This window comes from Pyxicephalus adspersus, chromosome Z (assembly GCF_032062135.1).
Source record: "Pyxicephalus adspersus chromosome Z, UCB_Pads_2.0, whole genome shotgun sequence".
Taxonomy (NCBI): domain Eukaryota; kingdom Metazoa; phylum Chordata; class Amphibia; order Anura; family Pyxicephalidae; genus Pyxicephalus; species Pyxicephalus adspersus.
In genome coordinates, this window is record NC_092871.1 from 18591095 (window position 1) to 18601551 (window position 10457).

At 42.7% G+C, this 10457-nt stretch overlaps 1 protein-coding gene across 1 annotated transcript in view; it reads left to right on the plus strand.

Annotated features, from left to right (window-relative positions):
• Positions 1-1174: 1174 nt before the first annotated feature.
• Positions 1175-10457, plus strand: part of CAPNS1 (calpain small subunit 1) — a gene marked incomplete in the record, with an annotated part of 18943 nt that continues 9660 nt past the window's right edge. The window contains 2 exon segments of the mRNA XM_072430959.1: positions 1175-1297; positions 9861-9986. Coding sequence (XP_072287060.1) covers positions 9874-9986 — 113 coding nt within the window.

Consider the following 10457-nt stretch of genomic DNA (forward strand, 5'->3'; position numbering starts at 1 on the left):
AATCACCCCATGACCCATCTCAATCACCCCATGACCCATGCCAATCACCCCATGACCCATCTCAATCAACCCATGACCCATCCCAGTCACCAAATGAACCATCCCAATCACCCCATGGCCCATCACAATCTCCCCATGACCCATCTCAATCACCCCATGACCCATCTCAATCACCCCACCACCCATTGGCCTTACACCGCAGCGCCGGTTCCTAAAGAATCAGGGGCAGCAGTAAGTAATGCTGAACTGCCCACTGCCCTTCCCCCTGCATTCATTGTCTATGGGGCTGCCGCAGGAAGAAGTTCCTTGTAGCTCCCCCACCCAAGGCATTGATTCTCTCACCGCCAGTCTGGGAATTAATTCTCATCGTGGGGTGAGATACTCATTATTACATTTGTATTCGGTGCCATTTCACTATAATATTAATTTCTAATCAATACCAGACCAGTCACAATCATGTGATCCTTTATGTCTGCATTCTTACAATCCCTATGCAAACACTTTACCGTAAGATTTGACATGCCCCGCCCCCGAGGTCTACAGTATTACTATTGGCTGGGGGTAATTAGGGACAGACCCGCCCCTGATGATTATCAACCATTGGGAATGCGGAACTCAGATACTTCCGTGGCAGACCCCAAAGCCCCACCTTATTTCACAATTCCATTTTCTTACTATAGATATAACAAATCGCTTGTTTGCAGTTGCTCTGCCAATAGCGATCACAAATTTAAAGTAAACGCTGATATTTTAATTTGTTGTGTTTAATACGGCACAATTCATGGATGACAGATTTTCTTGCAGACAACATCCATGCAGATGACTGTGCTGCAGGGTGGGGTTGGTAACAGAAAAGCTACCAGGAAGTGCTGCTATCTGTTATCTGCATCATCACTGCAGCACACACCCAGTTCATGCAGGGTATCCCCATTGTATCTTTACTATACATGTAGTGGTTGTTATCCATGTGTCTGCAGTTTAGGAGCCATTTTGTTGATGCCTTCTCGCTAGTCTTTAATGGTTATGATCCTCAACAAAATGGCCGCTCGCCGAAGATTCCGGAGACTTTTTTTATTAAAACATCGTGTTCTAGCGGTTGCTATGCTCTCTGTAAAAGGGTGTCGGTGCGTTGAGTGGGCGGAGATAAAAGTTTTATTGGCTGGGAGGTGGCGAGGGGCGTGGTGAGTGCTGACAGCCTTGGCTCTACCCGTGTGAGTCAGTCGTCCCGCAGCCGCCGCCCTGAGAGAAGGCGGAGAGAGAAGAGCGGATTCCCGGAACCAGAGCGCAGATCCCCGGGGTGAGTACAGCTCCGAACCTGTATATATGGATACACACGGCTTCTGATTAACCATTGAGATTGGTGGTCATCGGCTATGCTGATCGATCAATCGCCCTGTGTATTGCCAGTATCAATCCTGGAAGTGTTTTGGATTGTTGTGTATTTATCACTTTCTATCCCTTAAAGTTTGTTTCATGCATTCCAGCAGATCTTATACAAACCAATGGTAAGATTTCATTATTAGGGGTGACAGATCAACCAATCTGATTGCAAGAAAAGTATTGTGTTGTAACTTATATCTGTGTCTATCCATGTCAGATACAAATTAATGTTTAGGAAATCAAAATCGATATCTAATGCTGCGTGGTCCCAGGAAATTGGGAATCCAATGCAAAAGTAACACCTATGAAATATGAGGCGGGATCAAAACCGTGCATTCATCACAGAAACAACTCTAAAGTTCCTGCTAGATCTAAAGCAGATTGTACAATCAGATTGGACAGTGTATAGTCCCCAATCAAAAGTGGTTCTGAATGAATCTGACTGATTGGGCATGTGTGAATCATTGGGTGTATATTAAACAATGGTTGGTGATCGTTTTTATGGACAGTTGGGATGATTGAGCGTTCTCCAGATATTAATGTCTGTCCTTTTGGTCGGGGGGGATGTTTAGGAGGCGTCCCGCAGCATCCCCCTCCAGCACCCGTTAGTTGTCCGGAATCAGCAGGTCGGCCTGAGTGACATTGGAAGCAATTGTACAGATATCAGATCTTCCCCCAAAGCACGAGTAGATCCTCCAATATTTTGTGAAAGCTTCTCATGAGATTCTTTATGCTTCATATTCACTCAGATGAGAACACTAGGGGTACGGTAGGTATATTCATCACTTTTTAGGTTGATTCCTCTTCTCCGATTTTGTTGAGGGGCTCCGAGACCGACTTCATTTCATTGTACAATCCCGGTCTCTAGATGATCCCTTCAATGCGGCCAATTTGCATGTTTGGAGTTCAGGTCCAGTTCAGGTTCTCTGTGACTTCCTTCATGTCATCACCATCGCCCTCTGTTGGTGGGTAAAGGTTTTCTAAACGATTCGTTTCAGATGATCCTCATCCGAATATCGCTTCAAGGCTGGTATCTGATGAGAATCTGACGTGTGTACAGCAGCTGTTTAATGTCGTTAATGTATCCGTCCTGGCGGATCCACAAACGATTGTAATGGAAGTGAAGTGAAGAGGGCACAGCGGGGTGCCGCTCCATCATTCTCCATCGAGCAGAATCGAGTTCTCAGCCAGGGTTCCTCTAGAGGTTACTAGGGATTCCTCAAACTGTGGTTGACTGACCCAATATTAGATGATGCCTCAATAGTTCTGGGGCCACAGCCACGAAGGGCCAGCTGCATGACACCAATGACTTATAAGAGTGGCATTATAACCAACATGCACAAATAGATCTGCACTTTTCATTTGTGGACAATGCATCAGTTGCGTTGCTTGGCTAGGGGTTATGATGCCTCTATAGTTCCGGGGCCACACCATGTTAGACAAGAGGATGATGCATGGCAGAAAGTTCCTCACCTGACGCTCATAGCTATTACTAATTTTTTATTTTGCTCGAGTGGAAATAAAACCCTCCGACTTCTACCTGGTGATTAGTCTCTTCATGAAGATTACCAGTAGGTAACCTGTTCTATTAGTTTAGAGGTGTGTCTGCTGCAAGTAACCTGAGGCTGCTCTTTTTTTTTTTTTATTTGCTTACATGCAGGTTGATGTCAGATTTGCATAGAACATATAACACGTAACCGACAAGAAACATCTGTTCTCTGCATGGCATGGAAATTCATCCTGTGCCATGTACAAGGGGAGGTTGTCAGCCCGAAAAGACAATTTTATGGTCCACCACCAATTTGTAAACCATCGAATACGATGAGGAGGACCATTCCAGAGAGTTGGGGCAGCTCTAGGGAAGTCTTGGAGTCGTGCATGTGATGAGGTTATGAGTGAGGAAGTCATTAGTAAGTCATGTGAGTAAGCAACTAAAACAAGGGGGCTCAACTTTCACACCTTGGACCCAACAACATCTGTCATGTCACTTTCCATGGTGACAGGATGAAAATGTCTTCCTACATGTGAATATAAATTTCTGGGGTATTTTCCTGGCACTTATTAAAGCTACAAAACAACTTAAACCTTACAAGTCCAGTTGACTCTGACAACTAGATAATAATGACAAATTCTTTTCAGTATTCTTCCCAGGTATGTTATTAAGCTGGGTGAGAAGTTGTAGGCAGATGTGACCCAACAGTAACCCCCCCCAAAAAAAAAAAAAAAAACAGGTGGTTGTCGAAATGTGCTGTGTGGTGCACTCAGAACACCTTTTGCTATTTCTAGTTTAATTTTAAATTTCAAAATCATAACATCTTGTGGTGTCAATATTTAGCCAGACTTTGTATTGTGCATTAATTGTCTCCCAGGTCCATCTGTCACTCATGTTTACTTACTTACTTTGTCTAATATTTCATCTTCCCGTGAAATTAAACAAAAATGCCGTTTCTGTGGGTGGAGGCTGACCTGTTCCCCCGATCGGTGTGTACGAGTTGTTTCCCCTCTGGGGTAGTAAACATATGGGGGATATGTTTGTAGCAGGGAGTGGTCACACCTCTGCATTCCTTCCAGACTTGTGGAACAGGTATGTTGCTGTATGACAGGTGTGATTATCTCTAGCTTTTCCCCCAAAGCTATAGATTGCTGTGAATGAAACTCTAAGCACTGTAGGCATCCAATATGGTCACACAATGACTTGTTACAATGAGGGTTACATATCTGAGAAAATATAGAATCATATACAACAGGTAAAGGTGTATTTCTGTGTCTCCAGTCGGGAGACATATACTTTGTTCATTCTGGTGACCAGAGGACAGAGAGTGATGGAGAATCCAAACTCTAAAGCCTCATAGAGATGTCCAGTGGACATTAAGGTCGTTTCCTGTGCTGTGTCCTCCCCAGCCCCTTTTGGCTGGGTGCAACATCCAGTACCTTCCCGTAACCACCCAGCTGTTACTGAATATTTGGGTCACAATACAAGGGCCACCACCTTCCTACAATTTCTTCCCACCTAGCTTAAAATAACTTCTGGGGAAAATGAAAGTTGGCTGAATGAGCGCTTTACGCAGCGCTATTCTGTTCCATGGGGATGTTGGGAGGGATGGATAAGCAAGCGGCACCCACTGTGCTCTCCCCAATAGTAGTGAATAGCGGTCATTCTCAAACAGCATTCATCAAACGGTCATGGAGAATTGATAAACAACATCGGGACGGCTGTATATTCACCCGAAATTAGCACGACTGTTCGTCTCTGCCAACAACTTTATGAAGGGTGTACATAGCTTTAGAGTTGTCAACAGATCTGGAGGTGAAGTGGAGACACCTTTGTGGGTGATAACTGATTTCTGTTAGAAGCTTAGGTCCAGGCAGATGCAAAAGACACCTTAATGTAGCTCTGTATTCACTAATACCTAATTTTGTATATTTTGAAAAAAAAGCTGTGTAAGTACCTAAAACTGGTATCATTGAGGTCCCTGTAAGGTATAACACAGACTAGATGGAGACACTGGTCCTGATTTATGAAAGATCTCCAAGGCTGGAGAGAATACACTTTCATCAGTGAAGCTGAGTAGTCCAGCAAACCTGGAATGGATCTGGTCCAGGATTCAAAACGTTTGCTAGCAAATGATTTTTAAAAATCCATTGCATGTTTTCTGGACCACCCAGCTTCACTATTGAAAGTGTATATTCTCGAGCTTTGGAGAGCTTTCATAAATCACGGCCAATGAGCCAATCTGTTGTGCTGAGTAGTGTAAAGCAAGAGACAAGACCTGTTAATGCTGCATGGCTTCAACATGGAAACCTCCTGCTTTGTTTCAGGTAAAATTCTTCGATGGGGTATCACCTGTGGTTTACTTTTTCCCCAGAGTTCATGTGTATGATGGTACTGTCTGCTAGGTGCACAAATGTGAGCTGTGATGCCTGCTGAGACAGCATTGGGCTGATCAGGGCATTTGGCGACGTTCACACATCTCTGGAGTCTAGCAGATGCCCGCTGCCCACCCATTCAGGGTAAAAGTTCCGGAGTTTAAAGTGCACCGTGGATTGTTGTTGCTTCAAGCTATGTGCCATGCATCACTCTCCTTTTCTCTTCTTCATACAAACCTAAGCCAAGTTAGATGGATCGTTTAGCTTGCTGTTCTCTGCTCCCATCCATAATGACCTGCCCTTGGTATATCATGGTGATGCCATCTGCATTTCACATTTTTCACATACTCTCAGTCAAAGGATTATTGGGTTCTGTTCTGTTCAACCCAGAGATTATATTAAGCCGGGTGGGAAGAAGTTTTAGGTGGGTGGCAGTCCCTGTATGGTGACCCAACTCTTCAGTAACCACCCAAAAACAGCCGGGTGGTTACTGAAAAGTGCCAGGTGGTGCGACCTGCTAAAAGGGTCTAGGGAGAGGAATGTGTATGCATTGGTTGAATTCAGCAGTTTTAAGAGTTTCTCATTTTAAAAGTATATCCCACTTTTACTATACTGGAAGCCTGCCAAAAATTTGTATCTGTCAATAAACTAATGCTGGGCCAATTAGTTGGAGGGTGGTTGAGCATCCCCAGCATAGAACACTGGTGGGTTGCAGCAATGTCTGAATCAAAGTCTGAACAATTTGGGGAATAGACTATGTTTATTGTAGGTATCTCAAACTTTTATTCCTATTTTGGTCTGGATAATTCTTTTAAAGTTTATGTATATCAATTTATAAGGTTTGGATAAAGCAGGGTCGGTTTAGAATGTCTGTAAATTTGTAGTGCTGTCTGTCTGGAATGGGTAGGTTGATACTCTATTTATCCTGGTTACTATTGTCAATGGGACAGAAGATGATCCATCCAGACTTTGAAGGTTTGTGCAGACTGGTGGCAGGAGAAGTGGTTCCCATTTGACTTGTGATGGCGGTCATCTTGCCATCCATGTGAATGCACCAACATTTGATTATTTTGCATCAGGAAGTACTAAACCATTCACTGCTGCGCCCCATTCATTTACTTTGGGTGAGATGCCGCCTGTGTTGTGTAAACCTCCAGCGTGGTTTACGGGTGGGAGGAAGCAGTCTGAACTCGCCCTACAGGTTGTCACAACAGCAGGAAATCATGAAACAAGTACGGTACATTTTATGGGTGAATGTCTAAAGAAGATCTTCTTTTCTGTTGGATCTTCAGAAGCGAAGGTAAACATTCTCAAGGGGACACGGACAGCCATAAAATTGCTGGAGGTTCAATGATTTCTTCACAACTGCAAACACATTGTATTCGAGGCATCTTCCAGTGAGCGTGTGTCTGACGTGTACCCAATAACCCTTCTCTAATTAGCAGTACAGCCGGTTCCTCCAGTAATGATCCTGTATTGATTGTAATACGATGCTGTGCCAGGTGTGCACACAGGAGCAGGTGGAGGACAGTTCTGGACTGGAACTTTGTTCAACTGAAGAATACTTATGTTACACCTCCTCAATGATCAATTGACTGATCAATTGTTTTGCATCAAGAATGCCATTTATTGGAATATCATTTCCTCTTTATTTATCAAGGCTTTTTTTGTACAGTACTATGTAAAAGGCCTGTGAACCAGAACTACAAGTTTGTTTATACAAAAGGACAATTGTTAATGTGTTATGTAGTGAACAATTGCAAACCCAAAGTGGTTTAAAAGGAACCTGACACCATAAAAATACCAGTTTGGCAGTGAGCTCCCATATATTCAGTTTTCACTGTCCATTGACATTTGTTATGCAAGGTTTCCTTTAGGCTTTAAAGAGACTTTCTCATTACCCCAAATGGGTTTAGTTTATTATAATGGTTTCCCTTAAAGAAAACTTGTTGAAAACTGTGAAAACTTTCCCATGATTCACAGGTCAGGTATTGAATCCTGGTCTATATTAGGAATTCCCATTTTAGAGATATATACTCACCAGCTGCAATATTCAGCACACATTGCTAGTACCAGACTGGATCCCCGTTTGCCTTCAGAAATGCTGAATTCTTCATGGCATTCAGCAAGGTGCTGGCAACTTTCCTCTGAGATTTTTGCTCATATTGACATGATGGCATTATGCAGTTGCTGCAGATTTGTCAGCTGCATATTTATGATGTGAATCTCCCATTCCACCACATCCCAGGTTTCTTGAATTGAGATCTAGCAAACTCCTTGTCATGTTCAAGAAACCAGTTTAGGATCATGTTAGCTTTATGACATGATGCATTATCCTGCTGGAGGTATCCCTCAGAAGATGGGTACAATGAGGTCATAGATGGACCTGGCCAGCAACAATACCAAGATAAGCTGTGGCATTTAAACAATGCTCCATTGTTACTAAAGGTGCATACACACATACATGGACCACTGGTGCCGTACACACGCCAGATTCTCGCCCGATATCGGCCCTGAGCCGATTGTTGGGCAAGAACCTTTGGACCTGTGTACGTAGCTTTAGGGGTACGAGTTGTGCCAAGAAAATATCCGCCACACATTACACCACCACCAGCCTGAACCACTGATAAAAGGCAGGATAGATCCATACTTTTATTTTAATAATGCCAATTTCTGACCCTGCTATACAAATCATACAACAGAAATAGAGAATCATCAGATCAGGCAGTGTTTTTCTTCCCTAGTCCAATTTTGGTGAGGCCATATGCATCCAGCTTCAAGTGCCTGTTCTTAAAGCAGAACTAAACTAAAAACAAAAAAATTACACTTCCTTTTAAACCTGCTGATCCCTAGATGCTGCTGGTCCTGCTTCAACCTGGGATTCGTCTTCGTCCTGGCGCCGGGCACCGCCGTCTTCTTGCTACATCACCCGATCTCGCACTGTGCCATTGTGAAGGGGATTTCACTGCGCATGGGTGAGAACGGCCTCTCTTTCCCCATGGTGGAAATAATGCCCTTTTTGCCCATGCTCAAGATTGGGCATGAGCAGACAAGCCTCACAGGATGCATGACAAAGGTAACCCAGGAGGCTCTGCACTCCCATCAAGCCACGGTGATCAAGACTTTAGGGGAGGTGCTGCAAAATAAAAAGGGTGTTGCACTTAACAAATAAAAAAAATTGTGGTCTCCTGCAACCATAGCCCATCTGCTTTAAGGTTTGATGTTTTGTACACATCCTCTACATACCACAGTTGTATTGAGTGTTGTTTTTTTTTTTTTTTTTTTTTTTTACCTGGTCTGTCTATTCACCTGGCATCAACAAGACATATTTGCCCAGACAACTTCTGTTCACTGGATATTTTTTTTTTTTTTTTTTTTTTTTTTTACCTGGTCTGTCTATTCACCTGGCATCAACAAGACATATTTGCCCAGACAACTTCTGTTCACTGGATATTTTCCCATTTTCTTTAAACCCTAGAGTTAGTTCTGCATGAGAATCCCAGCAGATCAGTAGTTTCTAAAATACTAAAGGACCTGCCTGCCTGTCACCAATACCTTTGTCATATTTAATCATGAACTACTCTCTTCCTCATTCAGATGATTGTTTAAACTTCAGCAGATCATCCTAACAACGTCTACGTATCTAAATGCATTAATTTGCCAGTGTGTGTATATGCCTGACTGCAGGCTGAAAAGGTTAATGTGAAGTAATCGTTTTCCCATCACACGGCTGACTTCCTGTCCATTATTCCATATAAAGTACACAACTGAAAGTCTCTTCTGAGTTCTCCGCAGCATAGAAAAGATGTCAGCAGATTCGCTTTGTTATAGTGACTAGACAGTTGGCCTTCAGCTAGTTTAGTGGCTGTGTAAGGCTGGCTCTATGCGAAATATCTTTTGAACGCCTGAAAATATGTGAACAGGTGCTGGCAATGCCTTTGCTTCCTTGGATCACATCGTCGCCAACCCAAGTCTAGTCGTGCTCAGTAAATTCTCAGCGAGTGTTAGGGTTGTCTCATGTGCAGTTATTCCATCATCGGGGTCCCATGATTTTAAACAAACTGCTTTTAATACATCTCATTAAACCCTTAAAAACCGCTTTGTCGCTCCAAACATCCCATATATGGTCCCTGTGTGATCCAAATCATAGATAGAAAAAAGCCAGATTGCCAAAAAAGTATGTTTTTTTGCATCACCATTCTTCTGGCTCACCTTGGGCTTGTGTAAATAGGGTTTCCAAAGCAGGTTAAATGCAAGATAATCATTCGTAGTCTGCATTTTAGCTGCCTTGCCTTTTGTTGATCCTTTAAAAACTCGAGGTTCTATTAAGATTTGTTTGCATTGCAAGTAAAGGAAGTCAAATTTAGCATGCGCTGTATTTTGCAAATTGAAGCGTTCATCAACAGTTCTGGTCTCTCTAGGCTAGCAGGAGGTTCTTCAAAATGTCTGCTGTCACGTCATCCTTTTTCGTGGCATTTTTACCATTGGCATAGCGAAGGCTCACTGAAAATTGCTTTATGGCTACAGGATTTTCATTATTGTCTCTGTGAATTGTAAACAAAGTCATCCTTCCTAATTAATTTATCTAATCTATTATTTCTTTCCTATTTCAGGTTTAACACAATCATGTTCCTTATAAATCAGTATTTGGGCGGAGGTGGTGGCGGAGGTTTTGGTGGTGGTGGCGGCGGAGGTTTTGGAGGTAGAGGAATGTTTGGAGGGATTATGAATGCACTCAGGTAAGACTTTGTATGTTCTCTGCGTGTTGTATATTGAATCATACTGTTAAGGTATTGTACGTCATGTCATGATAATTCATGGTCCTGGAGGATATTATGAAGAAAAAGATTCTCCTAAAATATGTTTCCCAATTAAGTAAACTTTAATCCAACTTTTAGATTGATTCCTAAATTATTTAATCCTCCAATCAGACCCTAGGTGCCTTCAGACTGTTATTCTGAAACCTTTCCTGGCCGATCTGGGCAAACTTAAAGTGCAAATTAAGTTAAAAATCAAAAAAATTGTGGGACAGGCTATGTCTCTAACTGCCTTTTAGCAATGTTTTGTGCAATGTACACTGATACCTTGGTTCTGGGAATGAATAAAATGAAACTCCTGTGCATACGTGCAGGAATTGCATCATTCTTGCCTTGCCAATCAAGGTGACCAAAGTTCCCAAACATAGAAAAGCACTGGGTGAGGATGCCAAT